The sequence below is a fragment of the Grus americana genome, chromosome 1 (genome assembly GCF_028858705.1).
Source record: "Grus americana isolate bGruAme1 chromosome 1, bGruAme1.mat, whole genome shotgun sequence".
NCBI lineage: Eukaryota > Metazoa > Chordata > Aves > Gruiformes > Gruidae > Grus > Grus americana.
This window is the reverse complement of record NC_072852.1, coordinates 53,958,768-53,986,294: the sequence shown is the minus strand read 5'-3', so window position 1 is coordinate 53,986,294 and position 27,527 is coordinate 53,958,768. Positions and strand designations below refer to the sequence as shown.

General features: G+C 42.0%; 2 protein-coding genes across 10 annotated transcripts in view; both read right to left on the bottom strand.

Annotated features, from left to right (window-relative positions):
* Nucleotides 1–1,937: 1,937 nt before the first annotated feature.
* On the bottom strand, nt 1,938–22,130 carry GAS2L3 (growth arrest specific 2 like 3). 4 transcript variants are annotated; one of them, XM_054812835.1, is made up of 12 exons: nt 22,041–22,130; nt 19,454–19,490; nt 19,121–19,356; nt 18,290–18,409; nt 16,351–16,398; nt 15,279–15,447; nt 14,746–14,864; nt 13,140–13,281; nt 9,406–9,469; nt 8,587–8,725; nt 7,220–7,327; nt 1,938–6,499 (listed from the first exon to the last, which is right to left on the bottom strand). In XM_054812835.1, exons 5-12 carry the CDS (start codon nt 16,378–16,380, stop codon nt 5,111–5,113), a joined length of 2,160 nt encoding a protein of 719 aa, XP_054668810.1. In that variant the 5' UTR covers nt 16,381–16,398; nt 18,290–18,409; nt 19,121–19,356; nt 19,454–19,490; nt 22,041–22,130; the 3' UTR covers nt 1,938–5,110. The 4 variants fall into 4 exon arrangements, with proteins under 4 accessions (XP_054668810.1, XP_054668811.1, XP_054668812.1 ...); XM_054812836.1 differs by lacking the exon at nt 19,454–19,490 and having other exon boundaries at nt 19,121–19,247; nt 22,041–22,067; XM_054812837.1 differs by lacking the exon at nt 22,041–22,130 and having other exon boundaries at nt 19,121–19,247; nt 19,454–19,479.
* Nucleotides 22,131–23,106: 976 nt separating this feature from the next.
* The window catches only part of NR1H4 (nuclear receptor subfamily 1 group H member 4), a 39,249-nt gene continuing 34,828 nt past the window's right edge, over nt 23,107–27,527 (bottom strand). For all 6 annotated transcript variants that reach the window (XM_054848644.1, XM_054848663.1, XM_054848654.1 and 3 more), the window contains 2 exons: nt 25,281–25,394; nt 23,107–23,953 (listed from right to left, as the gene is read on the bottom strand). In XM_054848644.1, coding sequence (XP_054704619.1) covers nt 23,715–23,953; nt 25,281–25,394 — 353 coding nt within the window. In that variant the 3' untranslated portion in view covers nt 23,107–23,714. The remainder of the gene's footprint in view (nt 23,954–25,280; nt 25,395–27,527) is intronic.

Below are 27,527 nucleotides of genomic sequence, written 5' to 3'. Positions count from 1 at the left end.
GTTTGTCATTCCAGAAGCAAATCTTAACAGAGTATTGCAAGGATTTCTCCTTATACCAAAGGAAATCTGGTCTAACTAAAGTATATCGTATTTACCTAACACTATCGTGTAGTAGCAACAAGCAGGATCACTCCATGCAGCATTTCTCCAGCTTAAACACTAGCAAGTCATAGGAGTGCAGATGCAACTTCCACCATCTGTCCTTCCCTCCTCTTCAGAAGAGCAGATCTAAATTTAAGAGCTGCAGTTAGATGTACAAAAGCTATAGGGCATACCAGATCCAGACTTGTTTTGGCCGCAGAGGGATTGTGATGAGAACAAGAAGGAGAAATGTGTTCTGTTGACTGAACAGCTGAGCTTTTGTTGAGTACATGCAGTAAATTGTCACAATTAAAAAAAAATTGTGCTTTTCTGACAGCCACACTTACAGTATCTTAATGAGGAATAGAGCATTTTGGCAACTACTGTAGGGAATCTGTTAAGTACGAGACAATATAACAGCCACGCAATTACTAGAAAACTATGGATAACTTTGTGAAGAGCATGACAGTTGCACTGAGCAATATATTTCTGGCAAAGGAAATGGAAACGTGGTTGCAGGACATTTTGTTGGGGAGTTGCACACTGTCAGCACAAGGTAGAGTGCAGAAAAACCTGGCTTCGCCAAGTTAGGAACACCATGTGGAAGTAGCAGCTGGAGCCCTAAGTTAAGCACCTGGAATGCGCCAGAGACACTATTCTGATTTTGATGCATATATAGGTTTCGTGAGGAACTAGCATTTCCCATTGCCTAGTTGTGAGCAGGGCCACAACCTGAAATTACACTCTTCAATGGAGTTTGAGAAGCAAGAGCGCAAGATTTCAGGAATGCCTCTCCACTGAGTTAGAAGAATGGCTTTGGACTGCAGATACTAGAAGTAAGCCCCTTTTTTCAAAAAAGCTAATACCAATGCTATATACCTACCTGTAAAAAGTATGAATGATCCCATCTTTTCTATTAAGGTCTAAAGGCTAGAAAGCTAACCCAGGAAGGAGGCGACCTCACTTTATCCTCATTCAGAATAAAACATGCAATTTTCAGCAACGAAGGCAGTTTTGAAGTAGGAAAAATATCTTCCATATGTCCTTTTAAAGTTTTACTGGTGGACAGCAAGTGATTTAAGATTCACCGGGACAAGGAGACATGACGTTGTAGTCTGATGGTTAGGATACTTACCCGAGAGAGTCTTTGTATTTTATCGGCCAGCTGTAATGCCACCATCTCTTAAAAGAGAGCCATAACGAACACCTTTGCAGAGCTTGGTCCTGTAGGAACGAGTACTGCAGATGCTGCAAGAATGCACTTACTAGACAAAGCTGAAGTGGACGGGTAAGTATATCTATATGATTAGGCACCAGCATCAGACTGGCAGGAACTGAAGCCACTTTGGAAGAGGCAGAGAACTGCAAGTATTAAAACATTTTTTTAAAAAAAAATCAAATAGGGAGGAAAAAAAGTTAATTAGGTGACTCCGGTGAGAAGACTCAATTCTCCTTACAATAAAACCAATGAAGTTTCTGCTATTGATGGCAACAGAAGCAGATGTAAGCATGGAAAACACTGGTATATAAGTGCTTTGTATTTCAAGTAGAGCTGCAAAGAATAAAACTCTCAGCTATATCTGAAACTACTCAGGCACATTGTCAGCTAGGAAAGAGTAGGAAGCCCCTTCTACTCAATTAGTCGTACTGAAACCAGGATCAGAGTAGAGAGGTCTTGAACTCCACACAAAGCAATGGATTAGAAGCAGCTATTGATGTCTTTATAATAGCCCGAGATGGAAGCTACTATTTATATGGTGGTAGAGTGAAAACATAAACCCTCTGAAATGCATTCTCTTTCCCTCCCCATGAAAAGATGACAGTAGAAAAAAAAAAAAGTGTGCATGTAAAAAAGGTGCAGTGTATGTTTATTTAAAATAAGTACTTATACAGAAGGACATCAATAACACAGAGAATTAAGTCAGATTCTTGCTCCAAGTTATCTTCCCCTCACAAAAAGTAATACAAGCTGAATATTAGACTTGCTATTTGGCAATGTAAACATTGCATGTAAACATGGTTACATTTTAATTCTTGGCTCACCTCGTGTTACATGACACCCATAGTTAGAATATGACTATAAAGTTGGAACAATATTCACAGAGGTTGGACCATGCTCAAATACACTATTTTTTCTAATTAAACCAAACCAAGCCTACCCATATGCAACAGGTGAACCATATTTAGATTAGCTGATTAAGGTCTCAACTGTAAAAGGAATTCTTTTGCCTTTTTCAGTGCCAGTTTCCCAGCTTATGCTTTTTATTTCATTTTGAACCACAAAATTCAGTCTATTACGTGAGATAAAGGATCACAAAGATGAAGCCATCCACCTCATTTCTTATTTCTGAAGCTGTAGTTCAAAAAGGCAGATGCTGACATCGCATTATACTGAGATCCAAGAGTCTCAGTGATTAAATTCCTACTATACTTGTAAAAGGTTCAAAAAAGTGTTGTGGGTTGACCCCAGCCAGCAGCCGAGCACCCGCACAGCTGCTCACTCTCTCTCCCCTCCATCCCAGCAGGACAGGGAGAGAAGAAGAACAAAAATCAAGAAAACTCACAGGTTGAGATAAAGGCAGTTTCAAAAGTGAAGGAAAGAGGAAAAACCAAACCACCGAGTGATGCAAAGGCAATCACTCACTACCTCCCACAGACAGACCGATGTCCACCCAGTCTGCAAACAACAGCCACCCTGGAAGCCAAACCACTGCCACCCACCTTCTTCCTCTACCCCGTTTTTATTGCTGAGCATGACATTATCTGCTATGGAATAGCCCTTTGGCCAGTTCAGGTCAGATGTCCCAGCCACTTCCCTCCCAAACTCTTGCCCACCCCCAGACTACTTGTTGTGGGGGCAGAGTGGGAAAAAGAGAAGGCCTTGACTCTGTGCAAGCACTACTCAGCAACAGCCGAAACACTGGTCTGTTATCAACAAGGGTTTAGTCACAAATCTGAAATGCAGCACCATATGGAATGCTGTGAATGAAGTTAACTCCATCTCAGCCAGACCCAGTACAGAAAGAAACCCCAAGAATTCAGCTATTAATCTGCATGAGATATATCACATCATAGCTCACCATCTGGAAGCCCAAAATCAAAAGCATGTCATCTACTGTAAAATGCATATGAAACAGTTGCCAAATTTATCAAACCTGAAAGCAGTCCACTACAGTCACTACTATTAACATTTGCAGTAGTGGCTTTGACCAGTGTATTTATAAAACAAGTAAGCAGTAAGGCCTTTCCCAAACACACAACTTTGTGTGTGAGCTTGTGGGACTTGTGTCCATGTTGTTAAAATTGACCTGTTTTCCTCCTACAGTTTGGATATTGTTATTTACTGATTACTCCCAGCAGGTTGTAAGCAGTATTGTACAGTAGATATGCATAAATAGAATAATAAATAAAAAACCTAACAAGGTGCCCAGAAAGGCAGCTCAATGACTTTGCCACCATGCATGAGAACTCATTATTAGCTTATAATGCTTGCTTACTCTAGCTCCAGGGGAAAAAAATAATATTAAATATACAACATCAGAAGCTGCAGTTTTCATGCATCTCTTCTCCTGGGATAAGTAAAGATCCTGGGAGTGGAGAGCAGAAGTGATGGTCTGTGGAAGTCAGCAGCGTCTCTTCGCAGAACCTGAGAGCTCCTCAGTGTTTGTAGGAACGACTGTTCATTAGACCCAAAATATCTCACACAAGGCCACCCCCAAAGACAGTAGTTTTTATTCATCTACCATGAGACTCACTTCTGTCAAGGGTAAAGGTGTTGAGCACCACAGACATTTAACCTACTGCAAGCCTTCAGGAGTTGAGAACATAAACAGTGCATAGCTTTTTGGCACTTTCAGATGTTTAAAGGCAAATGTAGTCCCTCATTACCTCTTTGGGAAACTACTCCTTACCTCTAGAGAGTAATACAGGAGAGTCACTAAGGTGGTCTCCATAAATAAAACAAAAAAGACTACTGCATATTAAGACTGCCCACAAAAATTAACCTTTAGCACTGAGAAGCATTTAGCAATTGAGTTTTACATGCAAAGGCCACTCCTGCAGCGCAGTAAGGCTCTGCCGGTGCAGGTCAGTACTTGCAGCTCTGCGTCGCTGGAGCAGGAGCTGCTTTGGGGCTCCATCCCTAGGAAAAGTGCCCTCTCAGCAACTCAGGTGCTTCTCTCCATGCTGCAAGAGCTTTCTAGCAAAGACTGGGCTCACTTATAGGCAGACGTGAACATGAACTAAGCAAGGTTTTCTGCCCAGGGTTTTAAAAGTAGCATTGCTCACTGGAGAGATCTGTCACCAATTTGAGAGGCTAAGGCACAACGACAGCGTGCGATCAAGGCCATGATTTTCCATGTCCAACTTAACACGAACCAAGAAGGCTCCACTTCCAAGCGAGCTGAAGCCACTTTAAGGCACATGGGGGGCACAGTGAACACTGATAATAGCAGCTGTCAAATCTAAACATGACTAGAGATGTCTTTCTCTTTACAATACATGCAGGCAACCCAAATTTGGGTTCTGGGACACTGGTGAACTAGAAAAACCCCATAGCTTTGTGAGGTATTAGAACTTTTACAGCTTGTGCACAACTCTCTCACTTGTCACGAGCCTCGATGCAGATTTGCCAGAACCACCAGAATTGCTCAGGCCCTGCCCTGAGTAGACATTTCTTGGGCAGGCTTCACTCTTTTGAAAATGAGCGGCAGCAAAAGCAGCAGCCCCAGCTCCCCTTTCCTTTCTCCTGCCTTCCCCGCAGCAGGGCAGGCTAGCAGCAAACAGGGATATTCTCTATTCCACGGTGCTACGCAGCAAGCAAGCTCACTTCTAAATATATTCAAATAGAAGTTTCTAAACTGCAAAATAAATACCATTCTTACTATAAGTTATGCAGAAAAGTGTAGGTTATACCTAATATTTCATGGTAAATGTAGTGTTATGTAACTTTTTTCTTGTCCTCAGTGTAGCAGATACTAGAGGCCCATGTGAATAAAATTAAGATTTCCACAGAAAGTAACAAGTAAGTTTACTTTCTGGGTTTTTTACTCCCTGTCATAACAAAATAGTGATCATCTTGCTTGCTCTTCATAAGAGGACCTTTTGATACACCAGGCGTTCCTTTGTTACATGCCGTTGCTGATTTTCCCTTAGGGAGAGGCTTCTTGGTTGCTGGGGCCAAGCCTTCATTTGCTTGCAAGTTTTTGGTTGAAGGCTGACCTTTTGCAGAAGGCTGCGCTGGCTTTTTGGTCACTGCCGCTTTGGCTGAAGTTTGAGGAAGCCGTACAACAGATAAGGGAGTGCGTTCAGGAGGTTTGGATGAAGTGGATCCCACCTGAAGGGGTTTACTGACATTTGGCTGCTTATTGACAGCTGATGATATGTTTTTGCTTGTAGATACCAATGTAGGTGGTGACTTTGATGCTTTGCTAACTGCAAGGGAAGGTGCAGAAGCTGAGTGCTTTAGGACTGAAGCACCTTTCAGGTTCCCTGCCAGGTCAGAAGCTGTTTGTGGACCTTTCTGAGAACGCTGAGACCCAGTTCCTGAGGTCTGAATAGCATTTTCAGATGGAGGTTTTGCAAGGAGCTGCTGAGAATGTGCAAACTTGGCAACAGAACACAGATTTGTAACAGGCAGCCGAGCAGCCCTTGGAGCAACCGAATTCGCTTTGGTTTTAGTGACAGGTACAGGTTTGCACTTAGCAGGGATATGCTTCTGTTTTGAAGCTATTGTTTCAGCTGTCCCAGGCAAGTGAGATGGCTGTTTTTTAGAGGATGAGAGAGCAGGATTCAGCGCTGGTGCCGAGGAGCTCTGAGCCAGGGCAAATTTCACCTTGGGAGCATCGGGGGATCGAATACGTTTGCGCAATGTTTCGGAGTGAACAAGAGCCGTTCTCGTTCTTGCAGATGAAGAGCTTTTGGTTACAGGCTGCGAGGGAGCAGAAGCTGGCGAGTTGTGTGCAGGAGCCTCCAGTTTCTTTGAGGTGCCAGCTAATGGTTTGAAAGGAGACTGCATGCCTGTCACTGAAGACCCTTGTAATTTGGACCTGACTGTCAATGACTTGGCTGTGGAGGATGGGGGCATCGGCACTTTTGGTGATGCCAGGGGAGGGGACCGAGGACGTTTAGATAAAGCCTTCTTGGCACTGGCCCCGAGAGCTGAAGCAGGAGTAGGGGGTTTTGATGGCTGCTTTTGAAACATATTGACAGCTGACATTGGATTCATGACAGGAGGCTCCTGAATTCTAGCTGACGAGTTGGGGGCACTGTCACTGGTGACCCCTTTGTGAAACGCCAGGATTTTTTGTTCCAGAGTTGCAAACTGAAGCACTCGGCACGGATCATATTTAAGCAGAAAACCTTGAAGAGTGTCCCAGCCTCCACCAACACGTACCATCACATGCTTGCCGTGTAGCATCTGAGAATGGAGGAAGAGGGTATGGGAGCAGGAAAAGAACAAGAGAAACTTCTGTCTTGTTTTATGCATCTTACATTAAAATCTATTGAAATTAACTAAAAATAGGACCTCCTTTCTTACAGAGAAACATTTCAAAAGAGAAATTATGTTATAAATAAGGCTTGTACTTCCCAATCTTTTCATTAGATAGTTTCTCCTGCAGAGACAGTCATTATGCATCAGGAAATAATGAAAGCATATATACAGAAGACAGTTTAACAATTCTGTCAGCATCTTTATTTAGTACACAGAGGTTTGGATACAGGTTTTGTTCAAATTATGGATGTCCTCGTAACAGTTTAATCCCAGAAACTCTTATTCCTGCTGAACAGGGCGGTCAACTATCCTACAAATTATAAACCCCAAGCATTCAGATTTTGAAACAAGCAACGTTCTCAGGATATTCTATTGCATTACCCTTATTTATATTGCAAGATCCTACTGAAATTTTAGAAAGACCACAGAAAAATATTAACTTGCTTAGTTTAGTGTGGTTGTAAAATCAATAGTTGTAAGATCTAATTAGCTACACCTACTTTGAATAGGAGATTGGATGACGTGGTGTCTCAACCTAAATCATTCTGTAACTCTAAAACAATACCATAAAAAATGAGGTATTCCACTTAAAAGCATTTCTCTCCCTATTATGAATACAAATTAGAAATCTGAGAAACTACTTACTCGTATGAAGAGTATTTTATCTCCAAGTCTATAACGTCCCTCCGATAAGTATTCAATTGAAAATCGATGTGAACAACTACAGGGAGGATCTTCTGCTATATGTTTAACCTAGTTATTAAAATTGAAAGCATTCGTTAGTATTTTGACAGAAGTTTAACAGTTTATTGAGATATTCAATACAAGAAAAGATACTGATATCTTCATCCCAATCTAAGAAAACCCTAGAATTCTTTTCCCTCAGAAGAAAATCTCAGCTACATAGCTTCAAAATGTAGAATAAAAGATTAAAAGAACAAGCTGCATGTACAAATATTTTGAGCTGTTCCAATCCAATTTTCATTATTTCTTCAATTTGAAGTTATTTCTACTTTTCTTTTTAAGATTTGTCCATAACACTATGCATAGTAGCATTGAATTCCAACTACGACCTTGTAAAGACACTGTGATAGTCTCTAGAAATTGAAACAAGTGCCTGGGTCTCTCCTGTGACTGAATCCATTGCTACACCTGACCCAGGGCTACTTCAGCATTCTCCTTAATCTTTATAAGGCTTTCATACGTTAATCTTCTATGTGACAGCCAAGCAGGAAACCACTGAAAAAAGGAGAAAGGTAGTCCCCAAATAAGCCCAGGGTTAGAGAAGATGTGCCTCTTACAGCCACTTAGAAACTTAACAAATTGGAAGGTCAAGACTATTGCCAAGCAGGAAAAATTGTGAGACTTTTCAGAGAGCGAGGATCTGGCGGCTGACATTGCCAAAGAAGCAGAAGTTTTACATTACAACACAGAGGACCTTTAAAATAAATGAATTTTAAAGTCTCAACATGCATTTTTAAGCAAAATAGGGGAGTTGTTCATCATTTCTTTTGGACCAATTCACAAGATGTACAAATCATTTCCTTTTATGCATACATATGCATTTCCAATTGGTACAGCTACAGAGGTTTTATTTAAAGTCTTTTCCAAAGAGTTTCATCAAAGCTTACTTCAACATTTGATGAAGTTTTATGAAAACATCAAATTGAAAAGAAGCATACGTTACAGTCATAGAATTTTGACACACCAGAAAAACAGAATGAGAATATTTCTTAAATAAGCAATGAAGCAGCAGGGGGGGGGGGGGGGGGGGGGAATCAGGGCAAGTTATATGCACTGATGCCTTAACTCCAAAACACGACAGCATTTTTACATTAAAAAAAAAAAAAAAAAAGTTGTTCGAAAGAGGTGCAATACCCTTCTGTTTTCTATTTAAGGAGGCTCACAAATATTAGATGAAAGGCGGCCTATGTTTACTGCGCCAGATCATACAAGTACTAAACTTAGAGTTTGATTTAAAGTCCAAATCACAATAAGTGCGTAGTACTTACTGCCTCATGTAGCTCCCCATGGTGACAACATGACTTAGCTGTGCTAATAGGTGATGGTGGTCCAGAGGTCATCAGCAGCGTTTCTTCTAGCTCAATTTCCTTCTCCAGTTTTACTAGTACAGGAGGTTCAACTCCATACCTCAACACAAATACAAAAGTAGAGAGCTTAATTGCTGAAGAAAAGAAAAAGAAACTGATGATAACAAACATGCAAAATTCTGAGTAGCTTGACAGGGAACAGCAGTATATCACTCAGAGGAACGACTGCCTTGATAATGCAAAGAGAAGGAACAATTCTTCAGTTTCTAGCAGAAGTCCTCCCAAAGGTGGTCTTGGAGCTACCAGAGAAGGCAGTAAAAATACTGTCAAAATTACATAATTTACATCACATCCAATTTAGATAAACTATCTTAAAGCTTCCAGTTCTGCACTAGAAATAACTTAGAAGTCTAAATTTAGAGAATGATAAAGAGATACCTGCCCAAAAGTTTAAAAAATAAAGACCTTAAAACTGTATTTCATGTTCAGGGAGTTCTTCCAAGATGTACACATATCTATAAACTGAACGTAGTATTTAAACATACAGCTATAAAAACCAGTGTCGATCAGCACTTCTCCATGAAAAGAGTCTGATAAATATTTGAAAAAGTACTCATATTGTACTGTGGTCCTAGAAAAGTTACTCATTACTTTCTGCACAGAATTAACATCTACTGCATTGCACTTAATGATTGCTGATTGTCTTAACTTTGTCTTAGATTTACTTAACAGAAAATGTGTTCTTCAATTTCTTGTTAAGAGCACGTATGGATCACATACCTGGATACAATGCGTCCAATTTCCAACAGACAAAGATACACTTGTCTTGGATCCTTGTGCAAAACTAAAAGGAAAGACAATAAAAGGGAGTTACAGCTCATATTTACTGTGGGGAGGCCTGTGTAATTAGGTACAGAGGAGGGAAGATAAGGACTAGATGACTATTCTACCCAGAGGCAAGCTACATTATCATGGATAAAGCACTATGTGCTCTCCAACTTTAGTTTTCTATTCCATAATGCCATCCTGGCACTCCTGAAATCAAACTCTTCTCCACCTCCTAAGAGAAATACACTTTATTTGATTTTATGCTACTCTTTCTTGATGTGAACTGGAAAGGAAAGAGGTCTGAGAGCTTTCCCTTCCCTATCCCCAAATATATTATAGCAGTCTTAAAGATGAAATGCATTCAACAACTGCAAATAGGAAAATATACTCCATCTGTTCACGCTTGCACGCACAGACACAGATAGGCACACACACTCTACAGGTGAACAACTGTAGGGGAATACACTGCCAGGGGTCCAGCTGACAAGCGGATGGCTATGCAGCCAGTCAGCCTAAGTGGTTTAAACCCTTGGCTGCGAAAGAATAATCTGGGTGTTTGTTACTACTTCAGTAAGCAACAGATCCTTTTTCTTATGACGTTAAAAGTTCTGGGTGCCAGCAGGGTCCATCTGTATGGCAGGTTCACCCAGTTGTACTAGAAGATACCACTTTGCCAGTGGCAGCTCCCCTACCCCATGCTGTACCTTCATTTTACCCCTCCCTATCAGCCCCCAACTCCTGCCCCATCCACCCAAAGGCTTTCTTCAGAATTTGGTATCTTTGTGAGGATCTATCTGAGAAAGAGGGTCAAAACCCCTGACTGTAAGGAGGTGAGAATGACATTGGTTTAAGAGGCAAACACTCAGATGCAAACATCGGATGCTGGCTGTGATCACAGGAAAGACACAACACTAGAACAGCTACGTTAGTAGCACAGAGTTTTGCACTAGGCTTTGCTTCTCAAGGACTGTACCCACATTAACCCAGCTAGTGCCCAATGCTAGTGCACCCTTCAGTTCAGAGTGGCTCTAACAGCTGTACGCTTGCCTGCATAGACACACTAAATCATGATGTGAAGAGCTGAAGAATGACATGGAAGAGCAGAGTGATAGCCAAATGGTGTGTAGGTGACAGTGGCAGTTCTTCTGGGTTTTCTTGACAACATTGAAATGAAAACATTCTATTATTTTTACTGCTGCACTGAAGAATAGAAGAGGCAGAAGAAAAGTGATGTTCGTTTTGGTTTCTTGCAACTTCCATCTTTAAGTGTGCAAGAAAAAGGAAAAAAGAAACCAGGGCCATGAACAGAGAATGAAAATAGTTTAAAAATTCCACACACAGGTAACTACTTCCTCCCCTGCCCCCATTTAAGCCTCAAAATTGAGATGCTCTCAAAACGTTCTAAGAACATAGTTGTAGGAATGCTCTAGAAAAACCAGCCATGTCCTTTCTTAGCCAACTAGGTATACTGTCTAATAACTCAGAAACCAAAGGCTGGGAGAAAGGTCATTCAGTTCCCCTCCACCCACCCACACGGCACTGTTCTTTTCCCCCACCACCAACCATCAAGTTTAAGAAATGTGAAAAGCCACAAATACAGTTTTCATATGGTATAATATTTATATAAATAAGTCTAGCTTTCTTCATATTGTGCAGTAACAATATTCAGTAGAAAATGGAAATTCACACTGAAGAGAAGCCTAATGAGCCAGCTCTACATTTACAGATGAAATCTAACATCTTTCTGATGTTCAATTTGACATTTAAAATTACTTTGCTTTAAATAAGACTGAAGTGTTTCCTACAGTATAAGCTGAGTATGAAGTCAGATGTTCTTGTTTACATCATGTACTCCAGTTTGTAAATCTACTTCTAAAAAGTCTGATTATGAAAGGTAAATCTAGAAAAGAAAGTTGGCACAGCTATAATCTAAAAGGTACTAGAGGTCATTTAATCTTTTGTTTTTTCATGTTTTTGTCAGCTGTAACAGAAGAGGCATAATTTGCCTGAATCCAGAAGAGAAAAATCCTTAGCAGAGATCAAGACTTTTGGCTTGATGTCAAACAGCATCCCGTGATGGCTACTCTCTGCTGTCTCAGGAGCCGCTTAATTTATTTCCTTCACAGCCATCCACACTTTTCAGGAGGTGTTGCTATCTGTATCTGATGAGAAAAGGACAATTGTCAAATTGTCTTTCCCCTATCTCATTCATAAAGAATGGCTCAGAAGTTTGATGGAGAAGATCAGTGGAAAGAATGTTTCATCAAGGAGGCTGCAAGTCTGCTCATTGCGACTGCCAAAAAGGCTCACAGAAGATATTTATGCCACAAAGCAAGCTTGTGTCAAGAGTTACAGTCAGACTTCAAAACACTTCTTGGCTATGAGTGAAAGCCACAGCATTAGGAAATCCTGTCTGCTTATCTCAGGGAAGCTAAACAGGTTCTAGTTACCCTTCCACTTTCAGGAACAAAGATGTTTAAGCAATGCAATTCATACAAGTTGAAATGAAAAAAAATATATTAAAACTAATTTTCTTATAGCTCAGTTCTACTCATCTGTATTTCATGGCACTGAAAAAAAGATACACTCCCTAGTTAAATCAGAATAAGACAGATGCAAATGAGGATATTTTCTCAACTATTTTAAGAAGTAGAGAAGGCATGGGCAGTCCAACTAGCAGGAAGGAGGGCTTAAAAGAAAAGCTGTTAAGGAAAACAGTGCCTGCCATTTAAATAGCATTAAATGGCACAAAGACTTCAAGAAAACCTAGTAAATATTGTGACAAATTCATTTGATTACTGAAAACAAAGGTACTTTGCAATTTTTTGCTATTCTGCTTGACAGGCAGACATTTTGCCTTTTTTAAGCACAAAACAAAAAAACCCCCAGTATTTGGCTTGCCACAGAAAGGTTTGTATTAATTAATTTTCACTGACATAATAGCTGGTTGAAAAGCATTTCATTATTTACCATGCAATGAAAGTACAGTTTCTCTTAATTAACAGTCAAAAATTTTTATTCCATCTGGAAGTATCAGTCTAGAAGCTGTTTAAGGGACAGACTGTGCGCTGGGGCAGGCATACACACAGTTGGCAATATTTCTTTTTATAACTGTCTTATTAAATGGGAAAATACAAATGGTTTATAGTCATGTCAAGCAGGTCCTGAAGTAAATGTTAATTACCAACAGACTGTTGTCACTTCAGGCACAACGTCCCGATGTAGTTACCAAATTTAGGAGTCATGAATGCATTATTCTGAGGGATTTCTGCAATAAGAATGAGCTCTAATACCAAATAAAGGATCTTATTGTGAGTTGACTCCATGGCCCTGTGGTCTTCCCGCACAGGGAAAACAAAACCACGCTCTTCTCCTCTGTTTCTCAGTGGGCCTCTTTACTGAAGGAAAACATGCGAGTTTATTGCACAGCTGTCACTCCTCCCTTCCTCCCACACAGTAACTTTTAGAAGGCTGGAAAAGCATCACGCAAGTTAGAGCAGTCACTGAACTGATTTTTCAAGGCTTTTACATGAACACTGAGTTAAAATAAATAAAAGCATGAATAGCTTGCACAAGACAGGTACAGTTGTGAGAAAGGCTTCACAAGACTATACACAAGAGACTTCCCTGAGCAGGTAGTTATCCACAAACAGATCAAAGCAAGTCTTACAAAAAGATAGATTTACCTAAACCTTCAGATTCAAAGAGATAAGTCTCATCAACTCCAATGGCCCTACACCAGTTAAGAAAGTTGGCTGTATTATCTCTGGCAAAAAAAGATCCTGCTGGAGCATCCTTCTTACACGGAACTTTTCTCATAGGAAAATTCTGGCAAGGGAAGAAAACAAAAAGTACATTGTGCACATCAACATTGCCAACAGATTTCAAAGCATATTTGCAAAGGAAAATAAGCCCTAAATTCAGAGTACAGAAACAGTGGTTAATAATTGTTTTGTGTTCAACCCACCATATATTCTATTCAAAAAGCTACGCTAATGTAGAAGGCATTCCACCTTATCTTTCTGAACGGTCACTGAGCGAACAATCCTCAGCTCTGCAACCTCTCCCAGAACTGCCCCTACAGTTCCTTCCCCATTTCCCCACATGCTGGGGTAAAAGTCTTATTGGTGGTTTCACAGGTCTAGATAACTATTCAGCCTTCCCAAGCTGTGTTCATAGCAGCAGAATGAACAGAGAGAACCCCAAATCAACTAAACTATACTTAGCTGCCAGATTTCAACATTTTAGAGCCCATTCTAGAAAGCGGAGGGAATCAGAAGGGAGCAAAAGGCAGTTTTCTTTAAAACAATACAGTACTTACTTGTTTTTTAAATTGGTATCTTCAAAAACTAAAGAAACATTTCAAACGTACACCAGTTGGGCATCTTGTCCTACTTAAAAAAAACCCTACGGATTTGCAGCATTCATATAGCTCTTGTATAAATAGCATCTGGCATCCTGAGATTGCTGTACTGTGTCATCCCCCCCCCAGTTAAAAATAATTCTAATATTAGTAATTATATTCCTTACTGGTAAATATCCATTATTTAAAACTACTGTCTTACTAGACAAAACAGTAAAAGTTAAACACAAAAAACGCCCGTTCTGGATATGGTGAAACAGTTCCTCCTGCCCCCAAGGGAAGTACTACCAATCAGGGCACATTAGTTGGTGATCTACTATTTGACAAACGGAAGCATTGCTGTAACTATACTGGGTACCTGTACATTGACCATACGTTACCTGCACCAGCATGACACGGTTTTATACTGCAAAGTGACACATCACTATTATTCATTGTACAAACACAGACCACAAGTTGCTCGAGATTCGCATTTCAACTCAGCCTTGGTTCCTAATAAAAACACTGAAACCCATTCTCCAGGTACATCTTAATATGGGTATTTTCATGGCTAACCTAGATACTAGAGTTTAGCCACCAGTTTCTGGAATAAAACATTCCACCAAGTGCCAGTGGGTATCTTGTTACCAACCCACACTGATGTTATCAGGGGAACAAAACTCCAGACTTGGACTAGTTCTTCCTCTGACAAGAGTTCTACTGAAATCAAACTAAAATAACTAGTAAGGACATCAAGATTTGATTAACAAAGCGAATAACTCCTTTGTTGCGTAAGGAGAGTTTATCCGTGTATAACGCCACACTGTTGTTAATCAGTCTCTGGATACACAGCACACAGAATGCCACTTTGGGAAGCCTCACTCACCTGCTTTCCTTTTACTTACAATTAAAGACTTCATATATGTGTTAAAAATCACAATATGACTCACCCTTAAATTATTTGAGCTACAACATTTTTTAATTGTGTTTTGAAGAACACCAACCAATTGGCAGAGTAGTACCCCATTATCAAGTTCTTCTAACAGTTGTTCTGCTTTAACTTCTATTCCTAAAAAAAGGAGGTCAAATATTAGATTTACTCCACAGAAGGTAAAGAAGTTTCATATGAACTTAGAGGCAACTCAAACAGCGTTCCATCCATCATATAATTTACTACAGTGTTAAAGACTGAAAATTAGTAGACATATATAAGTAAACTAAAATAAATTATCCACTTAATTAGATTTTAATTAGACTAACAAGATTCAGAAATATAAATTAGAACAATTAATCATCCTACGTCTAAGAAGTGGCAGCTAATAAAATCTGAAACCAAAACATGCATTTTAATGCAATTCTCCTAGCCATTCAGGCTCGAATACACCAGATCTTAACAGTACTATAGATATTAAGTGTCAGCATTAACTGGAACATTGGAAAGTGCTTTGAAGTTTATTAGTCAGTGATTTATTTTTAACCTCACCCAGCAAGCCAGACAGCCAGATTGACAGATCTTCTTGCATAGGCACCAAAGTTGCTTCGTGCCGCACAGATATCCATTGGTCATACAGGCACACATCTGCCAAACCGGGCCCATGTCTGGGAGTCAGAGGACTTCGGGGACTTAAGGGAAGGTCATCTCCAAACCACACCTGCAAGACAGCAAGCTCCAGTATTTGCAGTTAGATGACAAAAATTTGCAGTTCTGAATTATGCTAAAGATCTATTATTCAAAGAGTAAGCGTTCATTCCTCTTCAGACAGATACAGCAAACCAACACAACAGTAATCACAAACGGTGCAGCTGTCATTAGTAACCCCTGTATCAAAAGTACTTGACTTCTTTGGATTTAAAACTACATACTTTCCTGAATATTAAATAAGGAAAACATCCATTAAATGTGTGGGTTTGGGTTTTTTTCCTCATCAGATTTTAAGTAATGAAATCTGCAATTTATCATATAATTTACTACAGACTACTGATTTCTCTGATCAAACATTTCAGAGGCATGATGATGTTAACAGAGGAAACATATTCCCATGCAAGAACATAACACACTTCTTGAAAATGAATCCTTACCATTCCTCTTAAGGATTGCATATTTTCAAATTGAGAGGTACCTTTACATTTCAAGAAAAGGACCACACTGAAATTTCATGTACAAAATTCCCAAAGACAAAGAATTCTTCTGGTATTCTTAACTGCTTTCCTTCAGTTCAGTGTGTGTAAAAAATATATTTATTCTTAAGTGATTAACCGGAATATATGGTTTTTAAAAACACCTCTTCATCATCAAGCAAGTTTTTAAATAATCTCAGCCTTTGACTTCAAAATCTTCTTAGATAACAGCACTTAGGAAGAGAATCACTTATCTGATAGAACATTGGGTTATCTATCTTGTCATATTGCTCCATTTGTAAAATGAGAAAATTATTACTTTTTTTTTAAAAAACTAGAGATAACTGCAGATTCTAGCATTTAATCTGCTTCAGCGTAGACCTTTAAATAAAAAAAAAAGTATTATACAGAATTCAAACATTACAAAAGGCGTTTACCTGAACTGCATTCTGCATGGTCATCTGCATTTACATTAGTTTCTTCCCCTGGGGAAAGAGAAGAGAATTTTTAATACAGTCTTTCCTGCTTTCATGAAAACCCCACCAGTGCAGTTTTGGCAAAATATGAGCGAGTCTAATCAGGAATGGAGGGGAAAAAAGAGCAAAATACATTAGCAGCTGAGGTTTTGATCCAATATTCAGTCATATTCAGTTCTCTACCCTTAAATAAAGCAGCAGTTATTACAGCACAAAGTAGCAACTAACTTTGTATGCATAAATAATACTCAAAGGTTTGCATGATTTTAAGGAGCTGTAAGGCATTTACTTTCCCACAGAGAAATATAAATACTTCGAACCATTCTTGGATTTAACAATGTTGGCATTCACCCTTTCCTTCTAAGCTGTCACAAGTGTATCTTGTACATGCCTGCATATGCATATATGCATCCTGAGTTTACATTAAATACTTTGAAGATTATGAAAATCCTAAAGCAAGGAAATAATTTTGAAGAATGAGATTTCTTCTTGCATAGATACATGAGAGAAATCAATGCTTTTATTAATTTATGACTTTCCAGGCAGCTAGCACACACCTACATTTTCAACAGAATGCTGCAAACTATTGCAGCAATACGGTTATCAGGACAATTCCCTGGCAAAACAATCCTTAAGGAAAGTTTTAGAGGCAATCTGGTCAACCCTTTCTCTTCTGAAGCCAATACAGTATTTTCCAGCAATGCTTTCAATCATGGGAAAACCCAGCACAAGCTCTACACTGGGCTGGAGATCGGTAAGTCTCTCCAGGTAAGTTCCAGGTCGAGAGATGTGCAGTATTACCAGGTTAGCTGCATACACACATACCAGAAGGAATTTCCTCAGCATAATTCTCCACAGTGGTAGTGGAGGGCATTACAATTTCAAAATATACCTATCTGTCTTGAAGCCAGTTAAAATCAACTTTCTCGCTCCATTACTTAATAGCTGCCATAAAACTTCATAGAATCATTTAGGTTGGAAAAGACCTTTAAGATCAAGTCCAACTGTTAACCTAGCACTGCCAAATCCACCACTAAACCATGTCCCTAAGCGCCACACCTACACAGTCTTCTAAATACCTCCCGGGGTGGTGACTCAACCGCTTCCCTGGGCAGCCTGTTCCAGGGCTTGATAAGCCTTTCAGCAAAGAAATTTTTCCTAAGAACCGATCTAGACTTCCCCTGGTGCAAGCTGAGGCTGTTTCCTCTTGTCCTGGCACTTGCTATTTGGGGAAAGAGACGGACACCCTCCAGTGCAATAGAGAGCAATCAGGTCTCCCCTCAGCCTCCTTTCCTCCAGGCCAAAAACCCCTAGTTCCCTCAGCTGCTCCTCCTTAGACTTGCTCTCCAGGCCCTTCACCAGCTTCGTTGCTCTTCTTTGGACGCGCTCCAGCAACTCAATGTCTGTCTTGTCGTGAGGGGCCCAAAACTGAACACAGTAGTCAAGGGGTGGACTCACCAGTGCCCACTACAAAGGGACAATCACGTCCCTAGTCCTGCAGGCCACGCTCTTTCTGATACAAGCCAGGATGCTGTTGGCCTTCTTGGCCACCTGGGCATCTTACTGATTAAGCTGGAAACCAGATTGCAGACATGGTCAGACAGTTTTAACTCATCTATTTTCCTTTAGAAATAAATAACTTCCCTCTCCTGTCCCAGAGGTTTATGCTTTATACATAGATGGCATTCTTCTCTCTTCCTCCATCTGTTGCACAACCTGGCCTTCCTACAACAAAAGGCTGGATAGCCCATCACAGAAGACCCAGTTCTTGTAAAAATTCTCCCCCTTCCTCATACCAGAAAGCAGAACGGTGCTGTTTCCTCCCCATTTTTCCCTCCCACTGCCTCGAACCTCACATGCTACATAGGACCACACATTTCAGGCATTTCAAACAACTTACCTCTATGGCCAGCAAATAAGCAACCAGTTTGCTTTCAGGCTGAAGTCACTTCCTTGTATCAGGACTGCTAGAACTTCTCAAACTTTATCAGAGACACTCCAAGTGATATCTTTTCCCCTGCTTTTATTTTTAGGGAAAAAAAAAAAAAAAGAAAGAAAGAACGACAGACAACACATCCTCTCCTTGATGTCATTTTTCCTTCTATGAATGAACAAGTGAAGGGCAGTGTATATACCAAGCATTACTAATGAGCATGTTATGCTTCCCACAGCATTGTCCAGGGAATACATTTTCCTTTAGCATAAGAAAGCTATTGTCCCAAGAGAGTCACAGTAAGAGGCTTCATTGATTAAAAAAATAAATAAAACAACAGCAGAACAGCCAGTAGAGAAGTTGGTCTCATTAAAATAAGGAGCTCCATATAGGCTAACAAGAGCTGTAGCATACTAACTGCCAAGGCAAAACAAAAGGCAGCCTAATTCAGAGGGAACACTCAAAACACGAACAAAGCAAAATATTCACAGAGCAGCTATCACAAGAATGCTCAGCATCTGCAGTTTTGTGGCATGCCTAACAAAAACTAGACTAAAAAAACATTAAAAAAGAAAAATAAAAGAAAGAGATTGAAGAAAATTGTGGCACTTTAACTGCAAGGGCCTGCTATTCTAAAACAAGTTATTTTCTAAGTCCATATGTCAAAGCACTCTCTAGAAAGCCAAACGGCTTCACTTATTATACGGGCATCTGAATAATGTTTAATAGAAAAACCTCTGATGATACAGACTACCCTGCATGAATTCTGAGTTGAAAAATTAAAATAGTAGCAATTACCCATTTGCAGATCCCAAACAGTCCGGCTCTGAGATCGCAGGGAATACAGATTAATGTAGCCTTGTCACTTACAGGGAGAGGCATGGGACGAGAAGACCCAGAAGTCTGCCACGTTCAAGTAGCCAGCCTGCAAAGGTGCAGAAGGTGCCGTGGTAAGGCAAATACTGCAGTACCAGGTGGAGTCATAACCAAATCTGACTTCTTCTAAAACCAGTTGGGTTCCTTGCATCAAAAAGCTGTACATAATGAATGAATCGAGTATTTGATATCGAATTCAGTCAGCTCCAGCTAGAACCGTATCAGTTTCTACACATGCCAGTTTTTTCAACTCACCTTCATTCAACAGGCATTTGGTGTTCAGGGCTCACAGCTGTGAAAGAAAAGACCCCAGAATGAAAACATATTGTACCATGTCCCATGAATAGCCTCAGGCCATGCCATTCCCATCTCTGGGCCAGCTGATATCCTCAAGGTGCCTAGGAGGGCTCTCTACCTCCTTCACTCCATAAAACGGGGGTAGCAGGAGAAACTCGCAAGCGCTCCCCAACCAGGGCGGCAAACAGCCCAGCTCCAAGCTCAGCAAACGCAGAGGTCCCCGACCCCCAGCACCACTCCCAGAAAACATCTCATTTCTGCTGGCGCTTCTGCTGCTAACAGGCTCCGTGAGACGGGGGGAGAGGAGAAAAGCTGCCTAGTAGTGTCTTACGGCTGGATCAATACAGCGACACTGATTTACTGTGAGACAGGAGGTCAGCCCCAAATGATATATTGGGGAAGGCAGGAGCTGCCTTCAGCTGGCCAACTACCAAACCTCCAATGAAAGACACTCCTAAGGATCAACCTTAGGAAAAAGAGGTGAGAAAAAAGGTACCCATCTTCTGACATGTGGCATAGGGACAGGTATTTCTCAAGAAAGGGGATGCAGGCATACCCCAGACATGACCCGCACAGAACAGCCTCACAAGACTGTAGTCTGCTTCTGCTCTCCAGAGATGCCCACCACTTTGCAGGCAATCTGAGAAACAGTAAAGTCAGCAAATACTGAAGTGCTTTATGCAAATACTTCAGGGTGCTAAACACATGCTCTTAGATGCCACACAAGATAGCATGCTTAGTATCAGTTGTATCAGGTTTTATAGATCATTCACTGGGGCCCAACCAGCAAGACACGCTACGCTAATTACAAGCCATTCTGTAGCACAAGATGAATGGAGTCCAAGTTCCATTTTACTTGACTGTACAGTTTACAAAGAAACAAACAAAAAATTAATCCACAACTCCACAGATACCTAAAACAGAGATGAAGCAGCCATTGACCTAGCTTAAGTAGAACCTAAAGGGATTCACAGACTCATTAAAAAGCCTTGGGTTCACAGACTCATTTAAAAAACCTTGGGTAGAAACACTTTTACATCTTCACCCTATATTTACGACATATCACACATCACCTTCTATTCCATCAACACCCAAAAGCAGTCACAACAGACTAATACAGAGCAGCTGGAAACCGTAGATTAGTTTTGACAGTACCTACTGAAACCCACGTTTTTAAACACTCTGAAATGAAAGAAGCTGTCAAGTCAGTATCTGTTGAAACCTACTACAGGATAGCCAAGATTTTTTTGGTGCACATATCCTAACATGCAGAAGAAAAAGAGGTAGGCACAACAAGAGACATGCATGGAGTGCTACTCTCTCCTTCACTACAGCAATTACAGAGCCCTTTTGTTGCATTACTGAGTCAGCAGGAGCTCTGCTTCCCTGGGGAGGCCTCAGAGGCACAAAAGAGAAAGAACCAGACTAGTCAGTCCAAGGTGAAGTGCTTTAAGGTGGCAACCAACTCCTTACATTAAGGCACGCTGACTGCTCTCCTCAGGGACTGCCTTTCCGCACCTTGCGGTGACAGCACACACGGCAGCGAGCCCGCTCTCCCCTTCCAAAGGGCGGCAAAGGCCCTGAATTCACCTGTCAGGGCAGAGAAAGCCACTTGAAATCAGGGAGGAGCACTTCATCTCAACAGCTGGCATCTCTGCAGGAGACGTGCAGACAGCTCCTTTACCACAAGAGCATCCAGTTTGGGGAGAGGCTGGTTAACAGGAGACGCGTTACCCCTGCCGCTCAGTCACAGCCACAAACTCTTCTCTCCCTCCCATTTCCACCCCACACTTCTTCCAGCAAAGCAACACTGAGGGGAACATTGCTTGATGTCCAAGAGGCAGGCTGCTGGCTGGCAATAGCCAGGAGGTTTTTATTATGACTTAAATATAAAATCCTGTCTTATTATGAAAGATCCACCCAGTACATTTAGAATTACAAACATATAGGCACTAAAGGCATATACGTACTTTTTCCCCTGTCTTGAGCTGATACTATGCCAAAGGTGACACACAGCATCCCTGGAACACAGCCAGCTTTTGGCCAAAGGAAGGAGCCAGACATTTTTCGGCTTACTAAGCAATACGAATGAGTATTTTAGCCAAGAGCACTAGGGTGAATTTCCTACAAAAACAACACCGCATCCACAAACATTTGCGTGAGGCACAGGAGAGACTGGTTTGAAGGGTGTTAATCAAAAGCTCTCCCCTCTCCCTTCCCCAGGGTAAGTTTCACAGCACTTCACTACCAACATCCATGTCAGAGAGGCTAACTTGGCCGGTTGGGAGCTGCTGCCCCTGGAAGGGTGACCGAGCCCAGCCCGGTAGCAGGCTTAGCCCAATACCGGGGTCTATCCTGCCTGCGCGGGGCTCCACACGACGTGCGATGCTCAACGCGTTTTCAGCGTTCCCCTACAGACAGGCGTAACTAACCAAGCACCATCGCTCCGGAGCTGCGGGCCCGAGGCACGGCCGCCAGCGGGACCCTACAGCAGCGCCCCGGTCCCCACCCGGGGCGGACCTGCCGCTGCTCGGGCGCTCCTCACCTTCCTCGCAGGCCGGGTCCGGAGTACCGCCACACCCCGCTGCGGGAGGAGCTGCGCGCTGCCGCTGACCGCTGCTGCTGCTGCTGCCGCCCTGCCCTCCCCTCCCGCCGCTCCCCGGCACCGTGCCCCGCACCGCGGTACTCACCAGCAGCTGCCGCCACACCGCACCCCCCCCCGCCCGCGCCGCGCACCAGCACACCCCCACCCGCCCCGCGCCGGCCGCTCCGTTCGAAAGAGCCAATCAGCGCCCGCGGGGCGGGGCCGGGCGGGGGGGGCGTGCCCGCCGCACCTGGCCCGAGGCTGCGGCACCGCCCGACCCTCAGCCCCCGGGGCGGCTCCCACCGCCTCGATCCCGTGCCCGGCCGCTCGCCGTACCCGGTTTACCAGGGGGCAGCGCGGGGGTCGCCACCGGAGCCCGCGCCGGTTTGGGTGAGGGTGCTGCATAGTGGAGCCGCCCCTCCGGTCTCCTCCAGAGACGCGGCCTTTGAGGTCAGGCCTGTGTCCCAGCCGCAGCGGCGGCACGGGCAGCGGGCTGCTGGCTCGGGCGCTGCGGCAGATGGCCCGCCCGCCCGCGGGCCGCTCCGGCTGTCATGAAAGCGCGGGCCTCAACGTCCCCTCCTTCTCGTGTCACCAGCTGCGTCGGAAAGCAGTTCTGTTTCCAGGGACGGCGGTGGCGGGTTTGGGGTGGGAGCAGGGCGCACGGCGGGCGGGGGAAGTGCCGGCCCGTGGGAGCTCTCACACCCGCAGAGGCCTTTTTGCAGCAGGGCGAAGAGCGGTTTCTGCGCCCAACGCCTTCCCCACGCTGCCCGCAGCGCGGGGCCGTTGGAGGACAGCGCGTGGGCTCCTCGGTGTCGTCCCCGCTGCTGGGAGCAGAGCCAGGCGCAAGCGGACCGCCCACCCTGCCCCCGGGCCCTGCTACAGCACCGGGGAGCCCGCGCCGCCTCGCACGGCGATCAAAGACCCTTACGTCTTTCGGGGATGCTGCCGATGGTATTTTTCAGAGCCGCTAAGCACCAACAATCAAAAGTTTGTAAAGTCAAACAACCTGTGATGCACTTTAACAAAGTTTAGATACTGTATAATTTTTACTTGGAAATAATAATGCAAATTAAGTTACATGTTTATATAATGAAAAGGGTTTTCTTGTGTGTGTGGCTTTTCTCCGTTCCGTACTTTTTCACTTTCCGAAGAAATAAGAGCTTGTGCATCTTACGTGAACACGTTTCACAGTTGAACAGCAAATGACTCTAGCATTAATCATGTCAGCTGGTTTATTACCGTAAATATCTGGGATATATTCTTTAATGGAGGCCAAGCACAAAAACACTGCAGTGAAAAAAATACGGGTGGAAACCTGCATTTCCCCATTTGTCAAGAGGAACTGTAATTGCAACCAGCTTAATTGCAGCAGGAATTAACAGGGTTCCTCTGAGGAGCTGCTGGGCTCTTTCTGATCAGAGAATATAAATACAGAGAAAATTATACTCACGTGTGAAAATCTGATAGCTATACAGTGTTCTGTGTATACTGAACAAAATTACTTTTATGAATCCCTGGCATGTATCTATAAAAATGCAGTAAAGAAAATTTAATGTACTGTGGGATATTTTTCTGTGAAAATAAATGCTATGTGGTCCTTTAAAAAGATATTTCTCCTCAAATAAAAAGTATCCATCACTGCACATCCCATATCTCACAGAGAAGAGGTGTGAATTTGTGATCATTCACTCTCCATGACATCAACATCTCTGCGTGATGATGGTTAAATGTCCGTAATTCTGTAAGACGGCCCAGAAGACATGCAAAGTGTTGAGGGTTATCCGGGTGGTGAAGTTTGCAGAATTTTTGTAGAATATCCAGCAGGGGTTCTTGAAGCTTTTCCACGGACTCTCTGTCCTTTATGTATTGTCGATCTGGTTATGGTTTTAAAAGAAAAGAAGTAATTAGCAAATATATGCTCTGATAAAATGTAAATAATTACACTGATAAATGAATCTCAAACTATTCAAATATTTACACTGGGCACTGATGTTCACACCTACCAAGAATATCTCTCTTTTCAAATTAAGAGGGAATAAAAATGCTATAACATTGTATTTTTGGTTCAGGGTTTTCATGTCAGCTCCCCACTTCTAGCGAGGGAAAACTTTCAACTTTTTCAAAAACTGAAGAGTTTTAACCAGGAAATGTTTCTCTGCAGTTGTATCATCATCTCCCAATGCACCTGAGTACATCCTGCGATGCATTGCAGCAACTGAGCACGACGTAAGTTCTAGGAGATGTCGTACAACCAGGGAATCTGGCCAGTACAGAAGAGTGTACATACAGGTCACCAGGGAGAAATCAAACATCTTCATCCTCAGATGAAATGTCTTTGTTAGAAAATACTTTTCTTTTTATGTTGTTCATATGGAAGTATGTGTGTGGGTATTTGGAGAGGGAGGAAAAGAGGAGGATGGGTTCTTTTGTCACTGAAATTTTTGGTGTAAAAAAATTTCCTGAGCCACACTGACTCAAAGAGTGATGGAATTGCTTCACCTTCCCATCTTCCATGAAACCTGATTTGGAAAATTTAGTGTCCGTCTTTTGTCCTGAAGCATCAGGCTTCTTTTCTCCCATTTCTATGATAGTGTGTTTGAGGCACTATACTTTTCCTCCTTATTTTGTAGGTAGAACTGATTAGGTTTTTGTTGTCAAAGTATTAGTTTTTACGGCAAAGCCTGTAATCAGGGCTGAAATGCTATTGTGCCGATACTTCTGAAAGGTCGGTTTCCAACGCTTTGTAGTTGAGAGGGCAACTTGCTACTGTCCTGCTCTTGCCAGCTGGTGTTTGTTCAATAAAGGCTCAAGATCTTCATTGCCATTCTCTAAGTTGTAGGGTTTCCCCATTTCCTTCTAAAAAAATGTGACATTCCACAGTGGGCTGTAGTGACACATGTAACCACATCTGGGATTCTCTGAAGGAAAGAGCCCATTGTGCCAAGCAGTAATAAGGTACCAGTAATTTTTTTAAGCAGGGTATTTAGGCACTTTTTTCCTTGTATGCAAAACCAAATGGTGTAGCGGGACATTCTGAGTTTGGATTTCTGTGCTCGTTTTCTGGTTTAACAGCTGAATGTTCTAAATAAGTGTGTATGCTCACTTATTGTATGTAGAATATAAGGTTTTACAAGTCTCAGGTCACACTCCTCATGCTTTCTTTCCAAACCTACTAATATTTAATTCTGGATTAGAAGTTACCTGGAGACAGGATAACTATGGCTGTGAGCAGCGCATATTCTTCCTGGGTCATCTTCAACTCTCCAATGCTTTTATAAAAATTAAACATGGGAGTTATGAATTCATCTGAGATACCTGTGAGAGAAAAAAAAAGTTATAATATTTTTTAATTATTGAAATAATCTGGTTTATTGCCACAGAGCAATTATTTAGTATTTGAAGCCTTCACTGTCTTGGTGGGATAAATTTACTACACAAGTCAGGCCTGATGTAAGAGAGTTAAAAAAGGGCAAGCACATCCTCATTTTCCAGATCAGAGTAGAAACAGGCAAGTGCTGGCAATTTCTCTTTTCATGCTTTCAAAGTCTTTCTTTCAAGCGATTCCTTTTCCTCTAACATGTATGAAGTTTGTCCGTCTAGCTCTTCAGGACAAGCCTCATACATGTTTTTCTCGCTGTCTGCTGATACTCTAGCTATCATCTGTTTCCAGTATGCACAGTTTGCCAAACAGTCCCCATGTTCCCTCTCTTTACATTTGTTGTATGGAAACCTCTCAGGGTGTATGGCTTAATTCCAGCCCAATTCTACTCTACATCTAACTGCCTTGGGTAGTTGCTTCAGTTGTCTCCATAAAGAGTCTTAATTGCTCCTTTTATGTAGCCTGAAACTTTATCTAGGTCTAGGATTACCTGTAGTCCAAGATCAACTTGCTTGCAACTACTCCTACCTTCCAGCATAAACCAGTGTATTATAAAGTACAGAGCTATACATAATTAAAATCCAGCCCAGTTTAAGGACGGGATCATGCTATTCTCTCGCCATCAGCAAAACCCTTTGGGATTACCAAACTGGGGCATGCTAATGGGGCTTCCTCTTACTGACTTTATCATCAGGTCACAATGTTCTTACTTAGCCTTAAATTACAGATGTACTCCATTCTGCTTTTTGGTGTAAAAGAGAAGTAGGTCCTGTGACATCAAATTTATTATTATTTTTTTTAAACTGGTGAGTGTGAGTCACTCAGAGGCTACTTGACTGTTGGCAATGGCTGCTTGCAACTCTGAAGTGGTGGCATGGATGAGGTGTAGAGATCTGAACCAGTGGTTCTGCAGCAAGAAGCCTTTAGTCCTTCCTTGGGTGAAAAGATAGAAACCTCCTCTGTTCCCACAGATGAAGGCCATAGGATTTCTTGTCGTTTTACTCTTAATTTTGAGCTGTTCTGGGAGAAAACTTTCTAACTTGTTGCAGAAACCACATGAAATAATGCGGTTTTGAGTGTCGTATACAACACAAAGCTGAAGTCCAGGACCGGTGAGGTTTGGAGTGCTGCCAACAGGGGAAATTCAAAATGAAACTCAGCAAGTGGAACTCAAAGAAAGGAAACATGAAGTCACTTGACTTAACTATGAACAAGTCACATTGTGCTATGACAGTGAGAACTTACTTCAACCAGTGGAATAGTTATGTGTACCAACAGAGCGAAAGTATGGTCTTGCAGGGTGTGGTTTATTTTGTGGCTGAATGATGTGTTTAAACATGTGACATGAGCAACCTATGTTCACTTCAGGTTGCAAGCCACAAATCTTGTTTTTGTAACAAGTTCAATATTATTGAGAAGAGTCTAAGTCAATTAAGCAGATACATATGATGCGAGTCAGCTCATCCTGTGGAAGTTAGTAACACAGCTGGAGCTTTATACAAAGCAAATAATAGTCATAGCATCTAATGTTCTGCGAGGTTTATGTCGTTAGTCATCCACATTATTTAAAATTTTGGACACTCGTTATTGCTAACTTTCAGGGAACCTCCTGTCTCTCTCGGGCAGTTTTAAATGCCAAAGTTCCTTACAATATGACATACGTAAGGAACACATCCATGTAACACACCAAAGTCTTAAAGTTCATGTGAATCTAGAAATGAGAAAAAATAAGTCTAGCTGAGCCCTAAAGCAAAGCAAACAAATTCCTTTTGTGGAAGTGAATAGCTCAGCAATGATATGAGAAAAGTCCAAGACAAACTGGATATTTTTAGAAGTCTGTCTGCAAGGTATCGCGCCGCTGGGCACGATCGTCTTGGCAGCAGACAGGAAATGGGAGGAAGTGGACTATGACTAAGACTCCCATCATTTGTTTCTCATATTCATCATCTGATTTTTTTTGTTTGGTTTTGTTTTGGTTTTGAGTCAGGTTAGTTTTCAGCTGGATGAATTCATTGTTTTGCTGATCACAAAGCTCCTCAAGTTCTACTTTCAATATAGCAGAAGTGGGA

Bases quoted from the DNA above. Each gene is read 5' to 3' on its own strand.
- GAS2L3 (XM_054812835.1), bottom strand. From the start codon at position 16,380: ATGCAGATGACCATGCAGAATGCAGTTCAG. The intron at 13,282-14,745 runs GTGAGTCATATT...TTCCCTTGCCAG, and splicing joins GTAGCTCAAATAATTTAAGG to AATTTTCCTATGAGAAAAGT. The intron at 6,500-7,219 runs GTAAGTAGTTTC...CTCCATTCTCAG, and splicing joins ATAAAATACTCTTCATACGA to ATGCTACACGGCAAGCATGT.